The sequence below is a fragment of the Lissotriton helveticus genome, chromosome 1_1 (genome assembly GCF_964261635.1).
Source record: "Lissotriton helveticus chromosome 1_1, aLisHel1.1, whole genome shotgun sequence".
NCBI lineage: Eukaryota > Metazoa > Chordata > Amphibia > Caudata > Salamandridae > Lissotriton > Lissotriton helveticus.
The window spans coordinates 1157484843-1157512756 of NC_136057.1; the positions used below are offsets into that span (position 1 = coordinate 1157484843).

At 44.9% G+C, this 27914-nt stretch overlaps 1 protein-coding gene across 1 annotated transcript in view; it reads right to left on the reverse strand.

The window, feature by feature from the left end:
* Positions 1 to 27914, reverse strand: part of ORC5 (origin recognition complex subunit 5) — a 401683-nt gene that overhangs the window by 163052 nt on the left and 210717 nt on the right. Inside the window, exons 10-11 of the mRNA XM_078679036.1 lie at positions 13893 to 14005; positions 1440 to 1487 (exon numbers count right to left, since the gene is read on the reverse strand). Coding sequence (XP_078535162.1) covers positions 1440 to 1487; positions 13893 to 14005 — 161 coding nt within the window. The remainder of the gene's footprint in view (positions 1 to 1439; positions 1488 to 13892; positions 14006 to 27914) is intronic.

Below are 27914 nucleotides of genomic sequence, written 5' to 3' on the forward strand. Positions count from 1 at the left end.
ACAATCATTCCTAACTATCTCACCATCACATATACTCATACATACTCACTCTCATACTGTGCAAAAGTGCTAAAAAAAAAAAAACAGAACAAAACATCTGAGATGCAAGGGACAATATCAAATATCATCATCAGTGATTTGATGGCTTAGAATCCCATATATTGTGTTTTGCTTTAGTCCTGGTTTCCTATGGTCTTCTCTGGTAAGGTTCTCAGATGTATGTGGCCTTTTTCTTTGAAAAATGATATTGTAATGATAAAAAAATCTGTTGAAAGAAAAATAAATACAATGAAAAGAATAGGATTGTTTGAAATTCTATATATGTGCAGCATCTATTAAAAAATAGAGATTGATTCACGTGAAAAATAGTACAGGTCAGTTAGAGGTCCTTTATTGCTTCATCCTATTCTTTGTCTCTCCGGTATTTCCCTCCATCGTTCCCTGGAGTTTTCGGTTTTCCCCTACTCGGTTTGTCTCCTGTGAGGGTGTGGATTGGGGGATGTGGTTTCTGATTCTACGGTTGGTCGGTGTGTGCGTTTGGCGGTCTGCCTGCCTTTTCAGTCCTTTGGACCTGCCTCCTCAGTCTCTGGTGCTTGGTCGTTTGACGCGTTCTGTGTCTGCTTCCTGGTCTGGGGCGGCAGGGGTTTCTATCCAGAGGTTTGTTTGGCGGCCACCTGGCTGTCCCGTCACGTATTTGTGCTACCTTATTGGCTTGATGTTTTACATGCCTCTGCTGGCTGTTTTTCTGTTGGCGTCTTGAACGTTGCTGTTTGTTGATCTTTACAGATTTGTGCTTTGCATGGATCCTTGGTGTCCTGTATTTTTTGTTGGTTCTCGGCTTGTGAGTTCCTCACGTTGTAAGGACTGGGAGAACCCATGAGGAGGTAATGTCTTGTTACTTAACGGTAATCTTCAATACCCCGATTAAGGTCCTCCCCGTCCCAGTCCTCTACCCTCTGGCCCTCCCGCTGTGTTTGTGTCGGAGTCTTGTTGATAACAGGCATGGCGGTAGGTCAGAGGGGCGTATGTAAGGTTTTGAATACTGGCGTTGTGATTGGCTGGGTGGAGGCAGGACTGCCTCATGTTGTAAGGACGGGGAGGACCCTAATCAGGGTAATGAAGATTACCGGTAAGTAACAAGACATTTCACGTTAAATTCTTTTCTGGGGTTAGGAGGAGGATAAAAGTCTAATAGTATGAAAGTTGCCTCCCTACTAAAGAAACAATTTTGTGCAAAATTGGTTTCATAATTACAATAGTTTGTATTAGATAAGTGCACATATTCTAAAATGTAAACTACTCAAAAAATGTATGGCAACTCTTTTATGGCCACATAAGAATGGACTTGAAAATTGTACTTCTAACGGATTTTTTTATAAACAATTTTTTTGTTTGCAACAGGTTATGTAACATATGAGAATTCTATTTTGTTTATGTACCTTTTCATGCTTTTTCAGGAAATTGGTCTTCTTAATTTTGCCGTGATGCTAAAGCAGAAAAGAAAGAATGCAATGTTAAACACAGATGTAATAAAGTCATAATGATCAATGTAATCAAACATCAGGCACGACTAGAACGTAACACGCATGGTGATACTACAGCATTCATTTTGTTTAATCAAGTGGACAAAGCATGCAGAACTTAGTAGATGGCGACCCGGGATGACAAAGTACTCATCAGAAACAAGTAGAAAGCAAAGCTCTTAATATTTCTCAAGGCTACTCTTTGTACTACCCCTGCAACAATGTCGCTTAGTTCTTCAGCAACAAAATCACTGCCATTTACTGCAACTTCAGCCCACACCCTTACCAGACATACCTCCCAAAACACCTCCCAATCTTAGCCTAAGAAGGAAGTTATTCATCTGTAATCCTAGTTCTCTAAGAAATTGAATAGCCATGCCCATGGGCGGGGATCCCGGAGCACTTGTAATTTTAACATATACATATAACAAACCTTGTACCATAAAACATTACATAGATGTTTGCAGCCTGAAGAAAGGCTAAAAATGGCCAGATTTCATTGAATTGTTCACTTTAAAAAGAAGTGAATTACATAGAAATGGGTCACAAATATAAGTTACCATAGAAAATCTTTCACAAAACAAAAGGAAAGGGAATATGAGAAATTGTTAGCCAATAGACCGAAATGCAAAGAAGAGAAAAACTGTCACTGTGCCTGTAAGAAACACACAATACACCTGTATCTCATCATGCCTCACAGGTATGAGTTAGGTCAGGCCATTTTGTTTTTGTATAACAAACTATATTGAACGTTTTGCAGCAGCAATGCAGACACCAGCACAAGAAAAGAAACCTGTGCATGAGATATTACAATGAGATATAGCATCATCATGGCATGGTAACAGTAGTTCACATCGCTAGACCATAGTAGCTACACCATTTCCCCCACACCCGTATATGTTTTTGGGGGCAACCACGTGCAATGAAAGGAAAATGCTACTTACCCAGTATGCACCTCTTCGAACAAAAACAAAGTGCAAACATACTGACCCAACACTAGATGGAGGGCTATGAACAGCATGTGACTCTACATCTCTACATACCAAGAACAGATGCATACTGGGTAAGTAGCATTTTCCGTTCGAGGCATGTGAGCTGTAGATCACATGCTATGCATAGACTACAAAGCAGTTTTCTCCCAAAGGAGTGGCTAACCTGTAGCTGTTGCAGTGGTTTGAAATAGTGTACGTAAACCTGCTTGGACCACACTAGCTTGCTGTCTTGCTAACACATCTACACAGTAGTGTTTTATAAATGTGTGAGGTGTAGACCATGTTGCAGCTTTACAGATATCATCTATGGGTATGTTTCCTAGAAATGCCATAGAAGGTCCTAGTTTGCGAGTAGAGTGTGCTCTAGGGGGAATTGTTTAAGTTCTTTAAGCTTTTGCATAACATATCTGAATGCATTTGACTATCCACCTTGCGATGCCTGACTTTGATATTGGATTGCCTTTATGTGGTGGAGCAAAAGCCACAAATAGTTGTTTTGTTTTGCTGAAAGGTTTTGTCCTTTCTATATCGTAAAGGATAGCCCTTTTCACATCTAAAGTGTGTAAAGCATGTTCTGTCACAGAATCCGGTTGAGGGAAGAACACACGCAACTCAACAGATTGGTTGATATGAAAGGCAGAAATGACTTTTGGTAGAAATTTAGGGTTGCTCCACAGAATCACTTTATTTTTACGTATTTGTAAGAATGGTTCTTTCATGGTTAGTACCTGAAGCCCACCCACTCTTCTCAGCGATGTGATAGCTATGAGGAAAGCTACATTCCAAGTAAGAAATTGTATTTCACATTTATGCAATGGTTCAATGGGTGGACTCATTAGCCTGGTGAGGACAATGTCGAGATTCCACACTGAAGCAGGTGGAAGTCTTGGAGGAATGATTCTTTTAAGTCCATCCATAAATGCTTTGATGATAGGCACTCTAAAAAGAGACTGATGATGTCTGTTCTGTAGGTATGCAGCTATTGCAGCAAGATGTAAACGTATGGAAGAGTAAGTTAAATTGGAACGCTGCAGATGTAGAAAATAGCAAATTATGTTTCGAACTGAAGCATCCAGTGGATCTATAAGATTGTTATTGCAGTATATAACAAATCACTTCCACTTTGCTGCATAGCATGCTCTTGTGGTAGGATGTCTAGCCTCTTTGATAATATTTATACAGTCTGGCCGAAGATTAAGGTAGCCAAACTCTAAGATTTCAGGTGCCAGATCGCTAGGTTGAGATGACTGGGATCTGGATGTCTTATTTCTCCATGGCTCTGAGTTAGCATATTGAGAGTGAGGTATAGTTTTTGGTGAGGAACTACTGAAAGCTCCAACAGGGTTGTGAACCAGGGTTGTCGAGCTCATGTGGGAGCAACTAGGATTAATGTCAGTGACACCTGTCTGAGCTTCCGAAACACTCATGGAATGAGTGGGAGAGGCGGAAAAGCTTAGGCAAATATCCCTGACCAATTCATTTATTGTGCATTGTCCTTGGACAATGGGTATGGATGTCTGGATGCGAAGTTTGGGAATTTTGCATTTAGGTTTGTGGCAAACAGATCTATGTCTGGACAGCCCCACATTTGAAAGAATGGAAGAAGAACTTGAGGGTGGAGTTCCCATTCAAGGATCTGTTGTCTTTGACGACTGAGCAGATCTGCAATCTGATGGTTTACTCCTTGAAGGTGTTCTGCCACGAGAAACATTCTGTGAAGTGTGGCCCATGTCCAGATGGTTTGTGCTAGTTGTGACAGCTGGAGTGTGTGTCCCCCTTGTTTTTGTATGTAGTACATTGCTGTCATGTTGTCTGTACAGATCAGGACAGCTCCGCCTACTAGATAAACGTAAAACGCTTTGAGCGCTAGAAAAATTGCTAGCAGCTCTAGATGGTTTATCTGGAGCGGTTTTTGCTGCAGGATCCACATGCTCTGAATTGTATTTGTTTGGAGATGAGTTCCCCAACCAGTGAGCGAGGAGTCTGCTGTTAGCACTATCTGTGGAACCGGGTCGATGAAAGGCTGCCCTTTTGAAAGGTTTTGTGTATTCCACCACTGCAGAGAGCAATGGGTGCGGCCATCCACCAACACTAGAGCTGATAACTGACCCTGAGCCTGGTTCCATTGATGTGCTAATCACTCTTGAAGGGGACGCGTGTGAAGTCTTGCGTAAGGGACTATTAGTATGCAAGACGCCATAATTCCTAGTAACTGCATGAACACTCGAGCTGGTAATGAGTGATGAGGCTGAAACTGGCAGAGCCTGCATGTTGTGGATTCTGGCCAGATTGGGGTAGGCCAAAGCCTTTTGTCTATCTATTGTGGCTCCCAGATACACCTGTGTGTTGGATGGTTGCAGATGAGACTTGGGCAGGTTTACTGTGAATCCAAGATTGTGGAGCAACTGCACAGTTTTGTGAGTGTGATGGAGACAGCTTTTTTTATGAGCTGGCTTTTATGAGCCAGTTGTCCAGATATGGGAAGATGTGAATGTGTTGTCTTCGAAGGTGAGCTGTGACTATTGCTAAGCACTTGGTGAAAACTCTGGGTGCGGTTGTTGCTCCAAATAGGAGCACCTTGAACTTATAATGCTGTCCAGCTACCACAAACCTTAGGTATTTGCGACGAGCAGGATGTATTGGTATATAGAAATAGGCGTCCTTTGAGTCCAGAGTGAACAGGAAGTCGCCTTGTTGAAGGAGTGGAAGTTCTTGTTGTAGAGTGACCATGTGAAAGTGGTCTAATTGAACCTATAAATTAAGTTCTCAGATGCAGTATAGGCCCGAGAGATCCGTCCTTCTTGGGAATTAAGAAGTATAGGTAGTGGACTGCAGTTCCTTGATGTTCTAATGGGACTGACTATTGCTCCTTTTTCTAACAGAGATTGAACCTCTTTTACAAGAAAGGTGAGATGTTTCTGTGACATTGCATGTGTTCTTGGAAGAATGTTTGGGGGAATGTCTAGGTTCCAGGCAGTAACCATATTGGATAATGTGTAGAACCCATTTGTCTGAGGTGATGGTGTTCCAGAGAGGGAGAAATTGAGAGAAGTCTCCTGACAGGAGTGGAATGATCGGAGGGTAGTGGAAGAAAGTCACTGTTTGTTATTAGCGGGGGAGGTGCATGTGGCGTTACCCTCTGCATCTTCCCTTACCATTGTTTCCTCTAAAACCTCCTCTAAAATGTAGGTGTTCTTTGTCAAAAGGTTGATTAAGAATAGAGGACTGTACCTCAGGTTTGAAACCGGATATTCTTAACCATGCGTGTCTGCGTAGCAACATGCTTGTGTTTACCACACGTGCTGCTGTGTCTGTTGCACCTAATGCACATTTGATGGAGGTGTTGGTAAGGAGTTTTCCTTCTTGTATAAGATCATTTGTCTTATCTTTATGCTCATCAGGCAGATATTGGATACGTGTTTCCAACTCATCATAATGATCTCTATCATATCTGCCTAGAAAAGCCTGAGCATTGGCAATGCACCAATGATTAGCTACCTGAGAAGCTACTCTTTTAACCAGAGGCATCAATTAACTTGGACTCTTTATCAGAAGGCGGTGCCTCACCAGTTTGTGAATTTGCTCTTTTACGAGCATTTGAGACCACCAAAGAGTCTAAGGGCAGTTGACCTTTAATGTAAGAAGGGTCAGTGGGTGCTGGTTTATATTTTTTCTCTACCATGGGCCTGATTATTCTTGTCCTGACACGGTCTTTGAAAACCTAATCTGCATACTTAAGCATAGGTAAATTGTGTGTTTTTTGACTGGAGCGTAATATCTCGAAGAAGAAGTCCTCCTCTAAAATGTCTTCATGTAATTCCACCCCATGATAGTGAGCTGCCCTATTACAAAGCTCAATATAACCTATAATGTCATCAGGAGGTGATGGCCTATATGGATACAAATCAGGATCAGTGTATGTATGTGGATCGGTATTATAATTTTCCCATGGATCAGCATCATGTGGCCAGCTGTCATCCCCACCCCCCTCATCTTGAGGGTCAGGTGATAGTGGTGGTGGTGAATTAGTGAGGGTAATAAGTAGGTGAGGATTAGTAGATGAAGGAGGTGAAATATCAGGTGGTGATGGGTTTGTACCCATATTCCTTTTATTTAGAGGTATATGATGTTCATCCTGATGTGCCATTTTCCTTTTATCAGGTAATTTGTCATGAAGATGTCCAGTATCTGGGTTTATAAGTTATTTTTGTTTGTTTCGGATCCGGAGGTGGAACATCGGACCGAAAATCTTTTGTTTGAGTCTTTTTCTCTAGTTTTTGGCGTCAAGAGTTTCGGCTCCGAACTCTTCGGCACTGAAGATTTAGTCTTGGACAAAGATGGAGGATAGACATGCTTGGTTTTCATCGCCGATGATATTGGTTCGGTGCCGCTAGGGGGCAGACTCAATCCTGAGCCAGAAGGCTTTTCTTTGTGTTTTGGTGCCGGGCCCGCGGGCGGGGTGCTCAAAACTTTCTTGGCGCCGACCTTGGCCCAAAGATAGAGGAAGGGCTGGAACCTTTTTACTTTTTGGTAGCTGGGGCAAGGGGGCTCCTGTATTCACGGTACGCCGACCCGGTGTAACTTGCACTTCTTCTTCTATGTCGGAGTCGACTTTGGACACGGAGACATGTTCTTCTTCTTGGCTCCTTAAGCGTGTTCTTGGTCGGAATCTTCTCCGAAGATGTCTGGTACAGAGCAGCCTTGTTGCTGCATTTCGTGACGTCAAGCCAGACTGTCATGGAACGCTTTCTTTGATTGAAACGATAGGCACACGTCACAGTCTTTCTTGTCCTGTTCTGGGGACAAACCGAGATTGTACACTTCATGCAGGTCGGTGCGCGGAAACTTGGCGCAACACCCGGGGCAGAGCTTGAATGGAGTCCCTTCCATCGAATGCTAGTGAGCCCAGCACAGATAGGCCCAAAGGCCATCCACGAGTTTTCCGATCGAAGATTTGTGGTTTGAAACGATATGCTGAGAATAGGAAACACGATCAAGAAACAATACCGTTGAGGGTAGTGGCTTGCGCGCCGAAGGGAACACAAGAAACAGTGCCGAACGGGAGCGCAGCAATTCACATTCGAACACGATGGCGGAAAAAACAATCGAACAATGGAGTCGATGCCCGTGTGCACTATCACTGAAAGGAGGAGCCACCTACCTCATGACTGGTAAAGACTTCTTCTAACAAAAACTAAGTGCAAACATACAGACCCAACACTAGATGGTGAGCTATGCACAGCATGTGATCTATAGCTCACATGCCTCGAACATACATTTCTCCTGATGTGCACACAAGTCCACCTTCACCAACAATTAATTGTGGGTGGCCTCCGCTGTTTCCATGTGTACGCTACATCCCTCTTGGCTACCAAACAGGCCACCCCAAGGAAGATATGTTCAGCTTGCGGGCCCCCAAACTCCTCCACCAGCCCCAACAGAACAGCATAGTGAGTTAGACCTAGAGGGTGTCCTAAGACGGCTGAAAATTCCTGACCCAGCCTGTCTCAGAAGGGATGCAGTACCGGACAGTCCCACGCTACATGAAAAGAAACTGCAGCTGGAAGTGTACATCTCGTGTATGTGGTCTGGGCAGTGGATGAAATGTGCTGCAAGTGCTGTGAAGGGAGAAGTTGAGAATTGAATTGAACCATTCACAGCCATAAGGAAATCACCAGTTCCCGGGGTGCTATACATGCCTCCCTCCACTCTTCCTCATACAGCTTCCCCACCCAAGAAAGTCACCTCTGCCTAGTGCACCCAATGCCGTCCAGGGCATGGATGACTAGTGAGCGGTAGAGCAATGAAATGGCACGCTTACCCAGGCATCCTAGGAAGATTTTTGCCCCAACTGGGTTATATTCAGGCAGCGGGGTGTCTGGGATGTTATGGGCTAGCAAGGCGTGCCGTAACTGAAGGAAACTTAAAAACTGAGTTGGCCTGTGCATATCGATCCTTCAGATCCTGAAAAGACACTAGGGGGCTGATTACGATGTCAGGCAGAATTGCCTCCGCGCGGCATAGTCTTGGTCATGGGTCCGACCGACACCCGGTCATTGGTCTCGACCAGCCCATCAGGATGCAACAATTTGGTCGCATTCCTGAATTTTACGATGGGAGCATGCATTCTGGTCATAAACCGGACAGAATGCATGCTGCAATTGTAAAATAGGAGGTGCAGTTCATCCCTGCACTCTGTGGCAGGCCCTTCAAGGTGTCACGGGGTGCAGGCATCAACAGGGAGGCCGTGCACCCAAGGGGGCCCTGCTGGGGGCCAAACGAAAGTTCAGACAGCCTTTCTGTGTCGGAAAGGCCTGCACAGAAAGGATGCCAACACCAGACATCGTAATCGCAAGGGCAGAAAGAGACATTCTTGGGATTACAGGCCACATTCCGACTGGCCGACGGATTCCTTTCCGACCACCTCCATTGTAATGAGGAATCCGACTGTCATATTACAATGGTGTCATAAAGGCTTCGAACGAGGGGAGGAGCCTTTCACAACCACATCGTAATCGGTCCCTAGGTGTCTCCCTTTATGTACTTCTACCAGATAAGAGATCCCAATCCGATCCACGGGGGCAAAGCCTTCCAAGGTACAGAGTTGATTGAGCCAAGTAGCCCGCACAGAGGCGTCATCTCAGGGAGTCGGTGATCCCAGCAGGTAATAGACATATGTGTACAAGAGGGAAGTGTTGAAGGCAGATGCCCCCCATACATGAGATCTGCAAGACCATCAAGACTCACTATATAGATTTCTAGGCGACATGCTGGGTCACCCCAGTTAAACACTCATTAATAGGAACCAGATGTGCTGACAAATAATAAAGATTAATGTCTGACAGACTAAGACTGCCATCAAAAGGGGATTGGAGTGCCAATTGGAAAGCTACCTTGAGTCTACCTCCCGCCTATACAAAGTTTGTGATTTTAGAGATCAAGGAGCTGAACCATTTGCAAGTGATAGGATGGGAATAATTACCTAAGATTTATAGATCGCGTAGTAAACACATCACCTTAAAGAGGGTGATGTGTCTCAGTGGATTTAGTAGGAGGGTGGCACAGCTGCCAAAATCTCAATCAAGCAAGTCCTTAAAAATAGAGAGCCCAAGCTATATCTGGAGGAGGGTGGGGGCAGGACATGTGAATCCCAGATATTTAAAAGAATTGCAGCGAGTGGGAATATTCGGGCACCAAAGCTGCATCTTAGCATCTCCCTTTACCTCCACCAGACGGAGTCTGCCTTAGTTAATCCAATGACCTGATGTCTCAACATACAGACGAAGGAATTGTAGACACCGGGATCCCAAGAGCAGGGGATCCTTCAGACACAAAAGAATGTTGTCTGCATAAAGTGCAATCCGGTCTTCAAAACCATTCCCCCAGCGCCAGGCCCATATCTGGGCATCACAGCTTATAAAACAAGCCTGGGGTTCTATCGGGATAGGAAATAGCAATGGGGAAAGTGGACAGCCCTGGCGCGTACCCTTTCTGATGGGAAAGGAAGAGGATAGATCACCATTTGCTTGGTCTTGGGCAGTAGGCTTGCAGTAAAGGTGGCAGACCATTCGAAGGAATGCATCTCCTAACCCCGCTCACACCAGGACCCTGTTCAAGAAGTCCCAAGATACCATATCAGAGGCCTGGGTGAAATCTACAAGCAAAAGGGCCAGATGTCCATCGTGGTCCTGTGTCCGGGATAAAGCGGAGGGTACCCTCTGAATGCAGTGGCGTGTGATTCGGGACGGCATCAATCCAAACTGAAATATAGGGTAGAACCAGAGCCAAGCGAGTAGCCTGGGCTTTCGCATAGATCTTAACATCAGCGTTAATGAGGGAAATGGGGTGTTAAGTCGAGCACTGGCTCAAGGAAGAACCTCCTTAGAAAGGATCACTATAGTGGCACAGTCCACCTCCGAGGTTAAGAAGCCCTGCTGTATCTTGGTTGTGTAGAAATGTATTAGATGGGGTGTCAGGGTATCTCAGAATTGTTTACTTTATTCAATAAGGTAGCCGTCCGGCCCTGCCGACTTCCCAGAATGCAGCAGTGCGCACACCAGCGTCTATTTCCCCGACAGTGAGGGCCTGGACCAACTCTTGAGTTAAGGAGTACTGAATGGACGGCAGCAGGATGCTATCTAAAAAGGGGTTGGTTACTTTCGGTGAAGGCGGGGAGGTGCCAAGAGTACAAAGTTCAGTAAAAATCAGCAAAGGCAAAAGCAATATCAGAGAGTTTCTCCAAGAGGGTGCCAGGTCGAATCTCGGACCGCCGGCACCACCCTATCAGAAATAACCCAGGTCGCCAACCAATGTAACAATTTGAAGTACTTCTCACCAGACTCATACATTCTATGTGTGGAGGCCCTCCAGCATGGGTTCGCCTCCTCGAGGGAATTCGGACATAATTCAGTACTGGCTACAGCCAGGAGACTACGAGTTTCATCTTTGTCCTGATCACGCAAGTCACCCTCCAAGCACAGTATCTGACTCTCCAGGTCCGTAGTCTGAGTTAATTGTCTGCCTAACAGCAACGTACATAACCCTTGAGATGACCCCTCAAGGAGGGCTTATACGACGCCCACAGCGTAACCGCCGATGACACAGAGACCACATTAATTCTAAAAGAGGTTTGCAGGTCTTCCCCAAAGGCGATGCACGCAGGGGTCTTTAAGTGCCAGGCACTGAATCTCCAAGCTTGACGGAGAGTGCCAGGTTAAGTCCCTCATTCCAGAAAGAGTGGGGCAAGATCCGAGATGCCACACGGGAAGATCCGTATTGACTGAACAGCAAGAAGTTCTGCCACCGGGAACCATAATAAATCAATGCGCAATTTCGCATCATGATCCGCTGAAAGATGGGTGTAGGCCCAGATAGCGGGATGTCAGGAGCCTAGAAAGGCAAGCAATTCGAGCGAGTGCACCAGCCAGGATAGGGGGTCTGTCGAGGCATTAAGTTAGGGGTGGGGAACTGCATTAAAGTCCCCGCCAACCACAGTAAACCCCCGAAGGAAGGGTCAAGATAAAGGATCTTAGCTAGAGGAGAGTAGGTTGCAACAGCGGTTAAGGGACCTAGCAGGATACAAAAATGTATAGCCTGGCTTACAAACGGCCATCGACTCCCACATAGCACCCCATAGAATCTACAAGTCTAACAACTGTCAGTGGAAATGATTTATGCCGCTGTGTGGCTACCCCTCTGGAGCCTCACGTAAACCTGGAGTGAAAAATCCTGTCATACTCAAATCGTCTAAGAAAGGCGCATTGTGTGCCCAGTCTCCTGTAATAAAACAACTGCTGGTTTGCACCGCTTAAGGTACCGTAGTACTGTGGAGTGTTTGATCCAGTCTAGGAGGCTATTGATGTTCCAGGAGACAACTTTTAGTTTAGGTGGGGGCCATGGCAGATTGTGAGGGATGTGAGGGGACCCTGCCAGAAACCATGAATAGTTAGTGGAGTTAAAGGAAGCACAGTTTGGAAACATATATAAACTTTTATAGTGTTTGCCGCGGACAAACTGAAAAGGAATAACATGGTTAGACAACAATCCAAGCCTCTAGGTTCAACTGTCGTCGTCCCCCTAGTCACCCCAAAACAACCCACCCCAGACTTCTTCACTGGAAGCATCGGTCACCCTTAAACTACCCTAGAAACGGAGTAAAATGGTGGAAACATTTGTGGTCTCAAAGAGCACAATAAGAAGGATCTGATTCTCAACAGCATTTAAATAGTTATATAGAGGTGGGATAATAAACAGTAAGACCAAGGTGGTCAAGACAGTGACACCCCCAAAGGCATGAAAGCGAAACTGGCAGTTACCAACAACTAACAGGCAGTATATGTTTCAGTTAACAGTAAGGGGGCAATAATTCCGCCCCCTATACCCTCAGGTGCCCCGGTCCATGACCAATGTGCAGGGAGAACAAAAATCAAAGGACTCAAAGGGGAATTGATCAAGGAGGTGGGAGAGTTGAGAGGAAGAAGAGGCCAAGACATCATCAAACGAGCGTAAGATCATTGGAGTATTTGACAAGTTTTTGTCCGAGGCTAGCTATCTTGCTGGCTATTCACCCTCTCCCGTAGCCGGGTCCGACACTGCGGTCACCTCCTGCCATCCAGCCCTGGACTTCTTGGAGCAAGAGCAGCTTTTTTTCCGCTTACGGGGGAAGCATTCAAACACATTCCCCAGGATCACCAGAATGGTGCCATTCAGGTTATGTCCATCTAAGCAGACACCGCTCTGTGGCCCATTCCCAGGCCTGAAGTCTTCCCCACCTCAAAGGCACATTTGGGTATAGGTGCTGGGTTTCTGACCCCACCAAAACAGACACATCTGGATTTACAAGTGAACCTATGTCAGAAGAACTGCTGTGCTGCTCAAAGTACTCAACTGGACTGGACTGCAGATCTGGAAGGCCTGTTTTTCTTTTTGTTGCCCTGCTGCTCTCGGACTCTGCTGAAGTAGAGCTGGACTTGTTGGCTTGCCTCCTTTTGCTCGACACAGGGATATTAAAGTCTCTACCCCTGCTCTTGTGCCTGGGGTCACTGGAGGTGACCCAGATACTTGTAACACGGATTTTGACGCATCTCCTGTCTGACCATAGCAGAACCGGCGTATCAACCAGGGTGCGGGAGTACTTGGACACCTCTTCCGTGTTAGTAAGCACTAGATAAATACAATTACAACACTTCCCATATAAATTAGACACAAACACAAAAGCCTCTCAACCACACACTCTACAAGATGTGGCTTACTAAACACGTGGGTAAGTGCTCCCGTGCTCCACCAAAGCGCAATAAGCACTATACAAGTGCTACAAGACCATAGAATACAATGAGTTGGTTCACCCATATGGGGGAGGAAGGTTTCCACCTGGTCACAGTGCATCAAAATATACAGTGTAGCAAGACGAGGGTATGCAGGAAATGTACTTTTAATGCACCTACAACGGCAAATTCATCATGCTTAATTCATCTGGACCTGTATAAAACACATACGTGACAGTTAAGAAAACAGGCACAGAATTAAATATGGGTCAAGCTGTGGTGAACGTCGAGAGGGTCTTTCTATCACGTTCTTATTTGAAGCGCAAAATGCTATCGTCTCTTCCCGTGTTGGGAGATGTTCCATCAATCTTGAGGAAGAGGCTGCGCAGACCCAGAAGTAAAACGAGTTTGATTATTATTGCATAAAACCAGGTGAGGAGTTTATTGCATAAAACCAGGTGAGGAGTTTAGATCAGTAGCAATCTCAATAATGGGTACAAAAACAGAACACAAAAATACAAGTAAAAACAAGACAAACAAAACTGTGTCTCACTGAAAAGAAAAGTCAAAACCACTGATGTGAGCAGAGTCCCAACGTTAAAAATTTTAATTACCTTCACAAAGAAACGCTTATCTGTCCGCGCCGGGTTATAAGATGCCAGGTATGCCGCAATCAAGAGAAACTTGGAATAATACGGAAGTTCAACATGAGCGTGAGCAGAAAGTCCTAAAACAAAATTTTGGTTTTTAATATTCGATTAAAAACGGCACAAACGATTTATATCGTAAATATGATGGTGATTTTATATTGCTTCTGATTTAAAAGATGCACTGACATTTTTTAACCCTTTTACGGCAGGCCACATCCGATTTTACAAAGTAAACTAAGACGTTGGCACATATAGTAAATAAAGTAAACACACTGACCTGCTCTGAATTGAAAATACGAATCGCAGACAATATTTTCATCCTAACCCCAACCGTCCATAGATATCCAATGGTATACCAATCCAGTGGTGAAAAAAACAAGGAGACGTTTTAAGGCATGGGCAAAGTGGGCCCTAGCGCAAAGTCTGATAGAGCTAACTCCGTTCTGCAGGGAGTCACCCTGATGACCTCGAATGTTTCTTAAAAAGATTGCTTTAAATACCATTTTCCTATATTTTTTATATGGGTGATGTATGGGAGCCTAATACAATATGAGAAAACAATGGATTCTTGTTCAACTGACGGCACGCCACATCACGGTAACGCCGCAAGTGCAATCCGGATTTCAGCGTGTTCTTCTTATCAGCCACTATCCTGTGAAATATAGAAACACCACGACTGGGACTATATACAGACCATTTATCGAAGGAACACTTACGAATGACAAGATATATTTAATTTTTGCTCAGATTTATCGACCTTATGATTTGTACATCGCTAACAATCTCCGAATATACGCATATCGAATATCAAATATTGGCACTTTAAGAAATAACCAATAAAGACAGCTATTGAAATACAGCGAAGGAACACCCCACAGCTGTATTTTTTAGTTCAGTGCGACTTCAACAAAGGAAACTATATATCTACTTAACAGATTGTTATTTGTGGCTCCTGAAGAAGGCGTTCTCGCCGAAACGTGCGTCGAGTATTCTTTCCTTCATTGTGTTTGTGGACACCTCTTAATAATAATTGGTGGTGTCTTTTTATTTATTCTATAAAGGTGTATATTGTGTCATTATATGTAACAATTGCATACAATTTTATTACTGTATTGTCATATAATCTGAACTATGCTAGTTCTTTATATGATTTGTATTATGTATATTAAAAACATGTTTGTCTTTTACTTATGATTATATTTTTTATTGTTTGCCTGTTCCTAGTCATAATTGGGTCTAATAACTTGTTGTCTACCATTAAGACTGCCTAGGAATTTTTTGCATACACTTGGGAGCCTAATACAGACATTTTGCAGATACATTTTTTTTTCTCAATAACATGCAAGAGCCATAAAAAATGTTTTTTTACATCACACCAGGACCTCACATATGAGAAATCGGAGGGCATCACAAAGATTATTAGGAATAATATGCATGAGTTGCTGCAGTATTATAAGGTTGAAAACACACATCACTACCCATGAATATTAAATAAAAATATATTTAGAATTCGGACCAGTGTGCATGTGCACTGTCAGTACCTGGCCAAAGACAGCATGAATTCAAAGATGTTCAGAACAGGAGCCCCCAAATTAAACTTGGCCTAGGGTAGGGTGACCAGAATTTTAAAACCAAAAACCAGGACATTTCACAAAAATAGAAGGAGTACAATTTTAATTCAAGCGATGAGAGCGCTCCTCAGCAGAGAATTACAGAACAGGCTGTTATTAGAACATACATAAAAAGCAATTTTTAGTAGCTTGCCTGTTAATTAAATTGCTTTCTTGAAACAACTGCTATCTATCCCTGCTTTGTAAAACATAAAAAAACACCTCCCACCATTTTCAGTCGACCCTCTCTAAAAACCGGGACGTGAGCTCAATTTCTTGAAATTTGCTGGGACAGCTTGTTAAAAACAGGGACCGTCCTGGCAAAAAGGGGACGCCTTGTCACCCTAGCCTACGCCCCGGAAATCCTGAAAATGTCCTTGCCCAAAAGACCCGGTTAGGAGGGCGAAGCCCACCAATGGCAGTCAGCCCTCTGGCCCACTCATCGCCAAGAAGGGTGTTCATTTATATTTTTATTAAGGTTTCACGTGCGCCTGCAAGCCGTGTTTTTTTTTTATTTTTTTATTTTTTTTATTTTATAGTTTTATATAGCGCGAACTTGAACCGAACCGAATCAGTTATCAGAGCGCTTTACATAGCACCAGTTACGTTACATGAGGACACACTTTCATTTTTTTTTTTTTTTTTTTTTTTAGGCACGGGGAGATTTACAGCCTGATTCATCAAGCTAAATTGCACTTGCAAAGGGCAAGATTCTCAGAATCTTGCCTTTTGCGAGTGCAATTTTTGCATTTGGGATTCATCATCCCAAATGCCAAATTCGCTATTAAAGAATTCGCACATTTGCGAAGAATTGCATTTAAGGAATCTCTATTTGAGATTCCTTAAATGCAATTCATGAATCATTTTAAAATTGCGAAATTGCAATTTTGGGCCGCTATTTACCGAGAGGTCAGACCTCGTGGTAAATAGCAAAAACTTAGAAAAATGCATTTAAATGCATTTTTCTAAGTTGCATGTTACACACACACACACATGTGTGTGTGCAACACCAATGTAGATTACATTTCAGGGGTGCTACAGGGTGTCCTTTGGACACCCCTGCACCCTTGAAATCGCATCCTTATTTGCGATTAGCTAATTGCTAATCGCAAATAAGGAATAACTCCCCATTCATTCCTATGGGCCTGTAGGCCCATAGGAATGCATGGGGAGTTATTCCTTATTTGCGATTAGCAATTTGCTAATCGCAAATAAGGAACATGTAGGAATCGCAATATTTTTTGCAATTCCTACATGAATCCCGTTTTGCAAGTCCTTAATAGCGATTCCTTATGAATCGCTATTAGGGGCTCGCAAAACGGGAGAATGATGAATCAGGCTGTAAGTGATTTGCTCAGAATCACAGGGGGTTTTTGGCGTCGTTACCGAGACTCGAACCAAGTTCCCCAGGTCCGAGGTCGAGCGCCTTAGCCGTTAGGCCAACCCCTCTCCACTGTACAAAACTTATGCCAACACTTTCACAACCACTTTCTGCCTCCTGCACGTGTTTGCAGGATAACGAAAAAAGAAATGGAAATGCTCCGTGTTTGTGTGACAGGGCAGTCGTTCACACAGCGTGTGCAGTCTAATATATTATCCCCAAGGCCTGTGAATTCAAGGGGCTCCGCCGCGGAGAGCTCCATTCTAAAGAAACAAGCTTTCTCCGTATTCTATGGAGGCGCTGAACAGCAGCTGCTCCAACTCCTTATTTCGGCGACCTGAGACATTTTGAGTGACCTATCAGTACATATACCATGAATAAATAAAAACTTACTTTAAGAGCAAAAGCAACGATCGATTTATCAACAATGACTATAAAAACACATTCTAGGCCAGCGATGTTGACATTTCCCCTATTTCACCTATTTTAATTTAATCTTGCCTTGCTGAAGTGCATTTGGTTTTTCAAGACGTAGTGTTCCCATGGTTTTTTTCATGCAACATGTGAGGCTTGTGCAGCACAAACTATGAACTGTGAACGTGAGCTCAGGGCGATTAAGGCTATTTATGACTAGGCACAGTTGGGAGCCCTGTAGTAAAGCAGAATGCAGTGCAGGTGTCTCACAGTGGTAGTTACAGGGTCATAAAGGTGCTCAGATTTCATGCTCATGCAATCCTTGGCCTCTCTGCAGAGCGCATAGACCAATGGTCACAGATGTACCAATTGCATTTTATATGCAAGGGTGCGTAGGCAAAATACACAGCTGTGAATTATTGATAGCACGAACGGAAAAAATGTTTTTACAGGTGAGAAGCGAGAGAGGAGGCATGGTAAAGGGAAGGTGACAAAATACTTAAAGAATGAAAGAGCAAAAAGGCAGTGGTGAAGAGAACGGAGATGTGAGAGATATGCATATCAAAGATTACAGAAAGATGTGGGGGAAGAAAAGGACGTAAAAGTTTACCTGAGCGAAATATTACATAAGACAATCAAGGTTACAAGGTGTACAAGTTACATATTCATACTTGTACCCATTATATGTTGAGAGCTTGATGTGCAGCAACACAAACTAATGATTTAAAAAGTAATGCAGTGTTTGGGGTATTTTAAAAAACCTTAGAATTGCCAAAGACTGGAAAAAAAGATCTAAACCTATGCCTTGTTGTTTGCTTGTAGCTCCTTGATGCCAGTTTATAGCCGACTCAGCTATATTAGAAGGATTGTAACTTGAGCTGCAAGTAAAATAATGATCTGTTACCAGGTAACCCAATTAGCTATATACATTAAAGTACAAATCAGCAACCTGTATGTTATGTTTTCCTGTGCAACAGGTACAATATCCATCTATGCTACAACTGTGTGTAGACAAAACAAAGATCGCGAGCAAGTTCATTAACCTCCAGTTATTATCTTACCATTTTTATCCCCTCTAATTGCTGGGAACACAAACATTTCTGCAGCAAAATGCCTTAACTCCGTAAGATGTTTTAATATGTAGCCTGTTTATGAGCAATTAGGTAAGTCAGAACAGATTTACTGTCATAGTTGACCTTGCTGACATGATTGCACCATTTGCATGTCCACCCCCTTTTCAGCTGTCAAACCTTAACCTTATCCTCTAATGTATGGGATTCAGAGGTACATTTGTTCCATTTCCAGCACCGGTTGGATGCAGTAGTAGGGTGCACACCTCGAAGGTTGATATCACTAGGGAATATAATAATCTTACCCGGGCCTAAATGTGCCTCCATGGTCTTGGGGCTTCTGCTATCACTGGGTGCATTCTACAAATAGTTCTACAGGTGGTGCAAAAAGGGCCTCCAGTGGTCGGGCTTCTATCACAACTTGGTTGACAAAGTTAATAACTGATGGTCTAGCCGTGCATCCAGGGGTTGGGCTAAATTGGCGCTACAACAGACTCCAACAATTTCTCCTTCAGGGGGAACCTTCTTTTGTCCTGCCAGACAAATCTTTGATTTCGTCCCCATAAAGGATAATACAAGAAAAACTTGGGTTCTCCAAAAAGCAACACAGTTGACATTTTAAGTGCATGTTTACCTGCTTATGTAACACATTGAAGCTAACGCGGGTGACCTACGCACAATATGAAAACTCAAAACTTTAGATGACACCACAACCTACACCCATGCCCTGTAAGACTGGGTCCTACTAGTAGCCTAAATGGACAGTGTTTTGAGGCATAAACAAGAGGTGCAGAAAATACTATAGGAATACAAAAATAACGATTATTAATGGTAAGGATGTATCAAGGCAGGCGTCTCTGAAAAGCTGAAAATTTCCTAAGTCAGAGTAAATCATGTCAGCGAATACGTCAATTACATTGTGGCTCAGCATGTGGTTGAATCAGTCTGAGTATCCCCACTTTCATACCAATCTGTTACAATTTCACCCTCTGTCTGAGTACATTTTAAAATCATGCTCTATTGTGCTTTAAATGCACCATGCATTTTCTTTAAACATTTATGAAAGAAAACATAAGTCCCATTTAAATTCTGTTTATATCCTGTTGTATTGTAACACATGCAATTGACCCAGTATACATTAAAATCCAACATTTACAAGTTTTTTCCAAAACTCATGAGGGAAATCCGTCTCCCGATTACTATAATAACATTTTATTTTGATCAGTGTTACTTGCCTACACAATTCTAAAAAAAAGGAAAAAAAAGTGCATTGGTCATTCATACATTCAAAAGCATCTAAAGACAAATCCTAACCCTCTGTACATTTCTTTAAATTCTTTTAACTTTTGATGAGTGACATACAATATCCATTAAAACGAACCATTTGCTATGGATGCTCGAAACCTTTTGGGAGAGAACTAAGAATGGGATCCCGTGCTGGGCTTGGACCAAGTGCCCAAAAAGATGTCAGTAAGGGCTTCATTGAAAGGCAGCATGGGCTCCGAAGAGGCCGCTGCAGGTTGAAGCACCTCCGTCAGTAGATTCGTCCTGACCGCCACCATAGGTAGCTCGAGGTTGTGTGCCTCGGCCGCCCTACACAACACCATTGTGTATGAAGCATCCTCCTCCTTAGCCACAATAGGAAGAGACAGCATGCCAAGGCTTGGGGAGGTATCCAGACCACTGGCTTCCCCAAACTCCTCTCTCCAGTCCGGGTCATCCACCTGGTCAGCTAAAGGGTCTACAGGGCCCTCCTAGTTCTCCTCACCCTCCTCTGGTTGCCAATATGGCCTGTAGGGAACACCAGGGTCGAACAGAGGTACAAAAAGTACCGCTCCGCGCCGGATCCGGCATCGGTCCGGCTCGTGTCCAAGTCAGGGTGGAGACCGGGGTTGACACAAACTGGGGACATAACCGGGGGTGGATGTGGTGCTGGTGGAATCAGCGCCGGGTGAGGTGTTACAAGGGCGACCAACGCCAATCCGGATCCAGGCCTGGATCCAAGTGGACCCTGTGGTGCCCGGGCCGGAGCCTAGCGCATCGAAGGCCCAGAGCCCCCAGCCGAGTCCGCCGGGCCTGAAGGCATACAGGTGGAGTTGGGCTGCCCAAAGATAGCATGCATAGCTTCGTAGAAACTCCGAAGCTGGACAGCTCCCGGAAAAGGAGGGAAACTGAGTCAACCTCTAGGCTCCGCACGCAGAGCCCCGTGACGGAAATCGTAGGCATCCTTCGTCACATCGGCCAACAGACGGGGAGAAGTCGAAGAGCAATGATGCTTCTTCGACTACTTCTTGTGCTTCGACTTACCGAGGAGTGAGAAGACTTCGATGACAAGTGGTGGTGACTCCGCGACCAGTCCCTTGACCTCCCACACGACTGGGACATCGAACGACTAGGAGCAGACTGCCGGGCTTTGAGAAGCTTTCGGGACTGCTCCTGCAAAGACTTCGGATTCATGGTCCGGCAGTTGGAGCACGTCTTGGGATCAAGGTCGCACTCCAGGCACCAAAGGCACACGCGGTGCGGATCCGTAACCAACATCAGCTTGTGACAGTTGTTGCAAGCCTTGAAGCGGGTCGAGGACAACTGGACATCCCTGTGTGCACCAGGAGTCGATAGAGTTAAAAAATGGTGTAGACAAAAGTCGCAAAAAAGTAATTCCAAAAGTGACTGGAGGTACTGCTCTCCAGATCTGCGCTGGCTGGTGCGGAAAAAGAAAGAACTGACGTCAGTGCGAGAAGGCGGTGTCTAAGTAGCTACCACGACCTCATATCGGCGACCACAACGCCAACGATGAACGTGGAGCCGACTGATGCCACCTTTTGGCACACAGGGGAACTGCCGACTAAAAAAATTCTCCGGCTCCAGTTGGACGCCTGGAGGTAATTCTAAAGGTAAGGAATCTCTAACTATTGTCTCTTTCAGATTTATCTTTTCCTGAGCACATAAATTCGATCACTCAGGTTTGTTGTGTTGAAGGTTTTAAAAACAAATCTTTCAGTTTATTACCTTTGACTAGCAAAAACCAGTGATGGTGGCTCTCAAGTTCTCGAAGGTGGATTATTGTAATGCCTTGTATTTGGGCGCTCTCAAATTTGAGGTAAAAAAACTAATCTTTAAAAAACGTGGTGGCAAGACTGTTGTTGAAAATTCCCAAGTTTTCACCCATATCCCATTCACTGCAGCATCTCCACTGGCTTCCAGTGATAAAAATGATTGTTTTTAAGGCAAAGTGCCTGGTCCATAAGGCCCTTCATAGGACCGGTCCAAAGTATTTTCAGGAACAGTTCTCTTGGTACATGCCGAGCAGAAATTTCAGATACAGCTCCTCATGAACCGTCATTATTCCTAGAACAAACAAAGCAAGAAGGGGAGGTGGAGCGTTTTCCACATGTGCAGGAAAACTGTTGAACTCCCTGCCTCTTACTCTGCCTAATTAACCTTCCTTGTTGCAATTTAGGAAGCAGCTGAAGACTTGGCTGTTTACCGAAGCCACGGAATAAGCTGCTGTCAGAGTTAGTCGCGCTTTTAGCAACTGGTCGGCCTTGTTGCCTTCCTTTAGCGCTAAGCCACCTAAGGGTAATGGCGCACTTTATAAAACTATTTCATTCATTCATTATTTAATTTTTGGTAGGCACAAGGAGATGAAGTGATTTGCCCAGAATCACAGGGCAATGTGCAGATGCAGAGACTCGAACCTGGTTCCCCAGCACCAAAGCCGGCAACTCTGGATAGGATTCAACAGAATATATAAAGATTCAATTAGGAAGCAGGCTGTGTAAAGGCCCTGTAATGTGCTCCTTTCTTTGAAAGAGTTTCCACTGATTATCAGCTGCCTACAGGACTTTAAGTGGGCTGAAGAAACTGGGGGTGTCTAAAAGGGGAGTGGATTATGTAATTAAGGGCTTAGTTTCAACATTTAAACTGAAAAACCTGTGCTTCTATAATGTGCCGACCGAGTAGTATTTTGCAGCGTTTGTGCTCGTTTGTTATTGTATCCAGATATTTAATACAAGAACTGACAAACACCTCTAAAACAAGCATTGGAATAGCCAATAGGTCTCGACTTTGGGACCTTATAAGTGTTTAGCTACATGGTACAGCGAGTGGGTATGTGTTTATTGCAAAAACCTATCGATATAAGCAGGTCTCTAGAAAAAAGTGAGGTTCGTAGGTAACTGCCTTATTTATCTAGTGGTAGTGCGAATGGTTCAGAAAGTGTAAATATATTTTAGAGATTGGTGTAATTGATGCGGTGTTTATTAGCGCTGGTGTATTTTAATGCCCTTTAAGGTACTGGTTTTGGTAAAGTGTAGTAAAACATAGTGGTATAAATATTATACCTGGTATTCACTCAAAAGAACATGCGCCTCCAAAAAGTCATATGGGCACACAACAAAAATTATGGTTTTATATACATACTATACACACACAGACGTACATGGCGAGCTATCTATCGCTCTATGCGCTATTGGTGACCATTACTGGGTTTGGGAAAAGGTCATGGGTACAAGAGGTGAGATTTATATAAAAAATAGGTAATATTTATCGAGGCAAAATATGACCAGAACAACAAAAATCCAAATAATGAAACAAACGTCACAGACTTGCAAAAGATTATATGCACTCAGTGCTTAAATAATCTGGGCTCCTATTATAGGATATGAACAATTGTTACTTACCTGTAAACGGTGGTTCTCCAGTATTGGTGTCTTTCATAGATCCACATGCTTGAATATATCCCGTTGTCGCAGTGGGAGCCCCACGGTAAATGAAATAGCAATAAAAACACAATAATATATGTATATAAAAACATATCACATACCTTCAAAAAACCAGAAATACTTATAAGTACCAAGGTTAGCATTAACACATAGGAATACATAGGAGAAAAAAAGAACACCTTTATAGCATATCCATGTCATTATGTTAGTTCAAACTACAGCCAATCAGGCGCAAGCACCCCTCTAGAACCTTCTCCTCAGAAGCTCAGGCCCTCAGGTTTTCATAGCACAGGAGTGACAAAAGAGTCCAGGAGGAGAAGCGAGCGTCTGAGGAGAGGTGGGTGGGTCGCATGTGAATCTATGAAAGAAACCAATACTGGAGAACCACCGTTTACAGGCAAGTAACAATTGTTCGTTTCCAGTATTGGGGTGTATTTCATAGATTCACATGCTTGAATGGAATAGTGAGCAGTAATAGCTGGCCGCAAGACAAAATAGCAGTGCATTGGCATGAAAATGCAATGAAATGACATAATGCTGCCAGACAATTAATAATAATAATAATAATAGAAACCATATAGGCGGAGGGAAGGAAAGAGGTTCGCCTTATTTAAAAAGATTGTGAAGCACCGCTTGGCCCACGGCCGTATCAGCTTCGTTGATCGGCTCAAGGCAGTAGTGCTTCGTGAAAGTGTGCCTGCTGGACCACGTAGCTACTCGACATATTTGGTGAATCAGCAAACCCGCAAACAAGGCAGTAGAGGATGACATCGCCCTGGTGGAATGAGCTCTCACTGAAAGATTGAAGAGGTTTGCCTGCTTTCTGATGACAGAAAGAAATTGCTGAGGAAATCCAAAGTGCAATAGTTGGCTTGGTAACAGAACGTCCATTGCGCATGCGTCCGTAAGCAACGAACAGTTGATTAGACTTACGAAAGGGCGCAGTCCTGTCGATGTAGAATTTAAGGCATCTTTTAACGTCCAATGAATGCAAACGTTGCTCCGCAGGAGATTGAGGATTGGCAAAGAAAGTCTTTAAGAACACTGGTTCATTGAGGTGAAAGTCAGTTGGCACCTTAGGTATGAATGCTGGATTGGTGCAAAGTACAATACAGTCCGATTTGAATTGAAGAAAAGGAGGTTTTATGGTAAAAGCGTGCATATCACTCACGCGACATGAAGAGGTCAAGGCAAGGAGAAGGGCCACCATCCAGGTTAAAAAATTTAAATCCGTTTTGTGGATGGGCTCAAAAGGCGCTTTCATCGATTGTACCAAAACAACATTGAGATGCCAGGTAGGAGGAGGACGCCGAATGGGCGGGAACATCCTGAACAGCCCCTTGAAAAATTGCCGAATGACTCTGGAAGAGTAGAGAGAGGAAGACCCATCCTGCCGGAAACGACAGATTGCCGCTAGGAAGACTTTCAAAGTGGAGTGGGAAAGTCCTGATTGAGCCAGCTGCAGAAAGAACGGCAGAAGCTGAGCAGGAGTGGAATGGATGGGATGGATGTTGGCAGACGCACACCAGTGACAGAACCTTTTCCACTTTAGCTTGTAAGTCTTTACTGTAGACGGAGCTCTCGCATTGGCAAGAACGTCTCTACATGCTGGCGAAATATTCAAGTGGGCAAATTCAAGGTGCTCTGGTTCCAGGCCGCTAATTTGAGAGAGGAAGGGTTCGGATGACAGATCTGACCCTTGTCCATTATGAGGAGATCCGCTCGAGGACGAAGGAGGATAGGTTCGCACTGTGAGAGAAGCAGCAGTTCCGAGAACCATGCTTGTCGAGGCCATCTGGGAGCGATCAGGAGAATGTGGCACGGCTGTCTCCGCATTTTCCACAACACTCGAGGAACTAGCCGAATCGGCGGAAGAGCGTAGGCGAATAGATTGCACCAGTCCATCAAAAGGGCATTCCCAGACGACCCTTGATGGGGAAGCCAACTTGCATAAGACGGGCATTTCCGGTTCACAGGGCTCGCAAAAAGATCCATGTTGGGACGACCCCACAGCCGAAAGATGAAGTCCAGAGTCGGCTGATGTCACTCCCACTCGTGGGTCGAGGACGCGGACCTGCTGAGGGAATCCGCTAGGATGTTGGAGATGCCTGGTAGGTGAACCGCTGTCAGGGTAATTTGGTGACGGAGTGCCCAGTTCCAGATGCTCTGTGCCAGCTGAGAGAGGAGCGGTGACTTGGTGCCGCCCTGTTTGTTTACATAGTGCATACTGGTGATATTGTCGGTTTGAATGAGAACTGATTCTCCCTGGAGAAGAAGATAGAAAGACTTGAGCGCCAGGAAAATGGCCATTAGCTCCATCCTGTTGATGTGCCAGGAACGTTGAGACAGGGTCCACTTGCCCTTTATGGATAGCCCCAGAAGATGTGCTCCCCAGCCTTCCAAGGAGGCATTCCTGGTAAGGAAGAGTTCCGGAGCGATGGTGAGGAAGGAAGTACCGGCAGCGATGTTTGACGGCTGAGCCTACCAGTGGAGAGCGGACCGCATCAGAGTGGTCACCCGGACCAGATTGTTGAAAGAGCCACTGCTTGTCCAATTCCTCCTGAATGGGACGACTCTTGAGCCTGCAATTTGGGATCAGGGAGATGCAGGAGGACGGAATCCCAAGAAAGGATTTCAATACACGAACTGAAACGGACCCTTTCGAAAGGAGGAGAGCCACTATGCATAGAATACGAAGTTGACGCTCGTGGGACAGGAATGCCTTCGCCAGCGAAGTATTCAGAGTGGCGCCCGGAAAGGTCCTGCAGGGAGCTGGATTGACCTGAGACTTCTCGGTATTGATGGAGAGACCAAGGGAGTGGAATGGAGTCTGACAGAATCGAGTGTCCAGAGACGCGTGATGGCGGGATTGCGACTTGATGAGACAGTCGTCCAGTTAGGGAAAGATTTGAACGCACTTCAAACTTAGATATGCCACCGCCAGGGCCAGGACCTTTGTGAAGACACGAGGGGCTGAGCAAAGGCCAAAATGCAGCACCTTGAATTGAAAGTCTCTGCGCCCTACACGGAAGCGCAAGTACTTCCGGTGTCTTGGAAGTATTGGCACGTGGCAATACGCGTCCTGGAGGTCGATGGTGGTCATGAAGTCGTCCTTCGAGAGAAAGCGGAGAACTTCCGCGAGCGTGAGCCTGCGGAAGGATTGACACTTCAGATATTTGTTTAGGGCTCGTAAATCGAGGATTGGACGCCAGTCGCCAGACTTCTTGAGGACGAGGAAAAACCGGGAATAGAATCCCATCCCCTTCTGAGACTTGGGAACCACTTCGATGGCACCTTTTTGAATCATGAGTCGAATCTGCTGATATAGCTACTTGAGGTGAACCGGAGGTGGACCGGTTGGAGGAGTGTTTGGAGGGAACTTGACAAATTCCAAAGCATGGCCTTTTGATACAATGTCCAGCACCCAACGGTCCGAGGTGATTGAAGACCAGTCAGAAAAGAAAAGGGAGATTCGACCTCCAACTTTGAGCGGGGAAGGTAAGCCATTGCTTTTTAGAAGCGGAGCCTCTGTAGGAAGATTTTCCTCTGTAAGATTTGGAAGATTGCTGTCGATAAGACTGCGGGGACTGAGAGGTATATCTTTGATTTCCTTGTCTGTAGGAGCGGTACTGGGTGGATCCGCCGCGAAAAAAAGAAGGAGGTGCTGCGTCCGCGTGCACCACAAAAAGGTTGCTTGCGGAATTGCAAAGTGCCTAGGGCACGAGCCGTCTGTGTCCCTCTTAATTGTTTGTAGTGCGTCGTCCACATGCTGACCAAAGAGCGATTCGCCATCATAGGGCATGTCGAGGATCTTCCTGGCGAAAAGAGGTGGAACGAAGCCAGCCCTGATGACGCAAGACGGCTGCTCCAGCAAGCTGACGAAAACCCGTGCACGCAATATCCACAGAGCAGTCGATAATCTCAGATGATACTCTCGCACCCTCCTGAAGAATCTTGGGAGCCTCTGCTATGGAGAGCTCAGGAATGAGGTTGACAAAAGTAGACATATCTGACAACATCTGGCGGTCGTAGCGCCCCAGAATGGCCAAAGAATTGGCAGCCCCACACGGTGGTAGAGGCCATAGTGGAAAACTTACGGCCAATGGCATCAAGACGACGTCAGTCGCGGTCAGGTGAGCGGTAATAGGAGAAGACGGATTCCTGGAACGACGCTGCATGGCCTGCGTGATCACGGAATCAGGCTTAGGCTGTGCTACCAAGCAAGCTGGTGAACCTTGGGGCGCTCTATATTTCTTCTCCAAAAGAGGAAGAAAGGCCGGTATGGAATTTGGCGTCTGCATTAATTTGCCTCCTTTGTTGCAAATGAAGTCAATTATGGGCACTGCCTGGACCTGTTTGAAAGGCTGACTCGATGTCATAAAGAAAGCAGTCCTCGTACTTCGTGACCATAGGAAGCTTAAAGCGCTGCGCTGCTCGTTCCATAAGCTGGTGAAAACTAGCTATATCCACAGGAGGGGAATCGCCTGGACCCGAAGGAGGCGGAGACTGTGTCTGGACCTGATAATCGTCCCAATCCGCCATGTTCCCATCATCATCAACTTCGCCGTCCTCTCGATCTGAGCGAACATCATCAGCATAATAAACAGTTGCATGAACTTGAATAGAGGTTGCAGATGGGGCAGAAGACACTGTTGGCTCCGGCAATGAAGTAGTGGGAGGAGCCACTGTAGTTACAGGCAACGTTGGTTGAGGAGACCCCTGATGAGACGGTGGGAAACGTCTATTGTAATCCTCCAGCATATATTGGAGATTAGAAATGAGGGAAA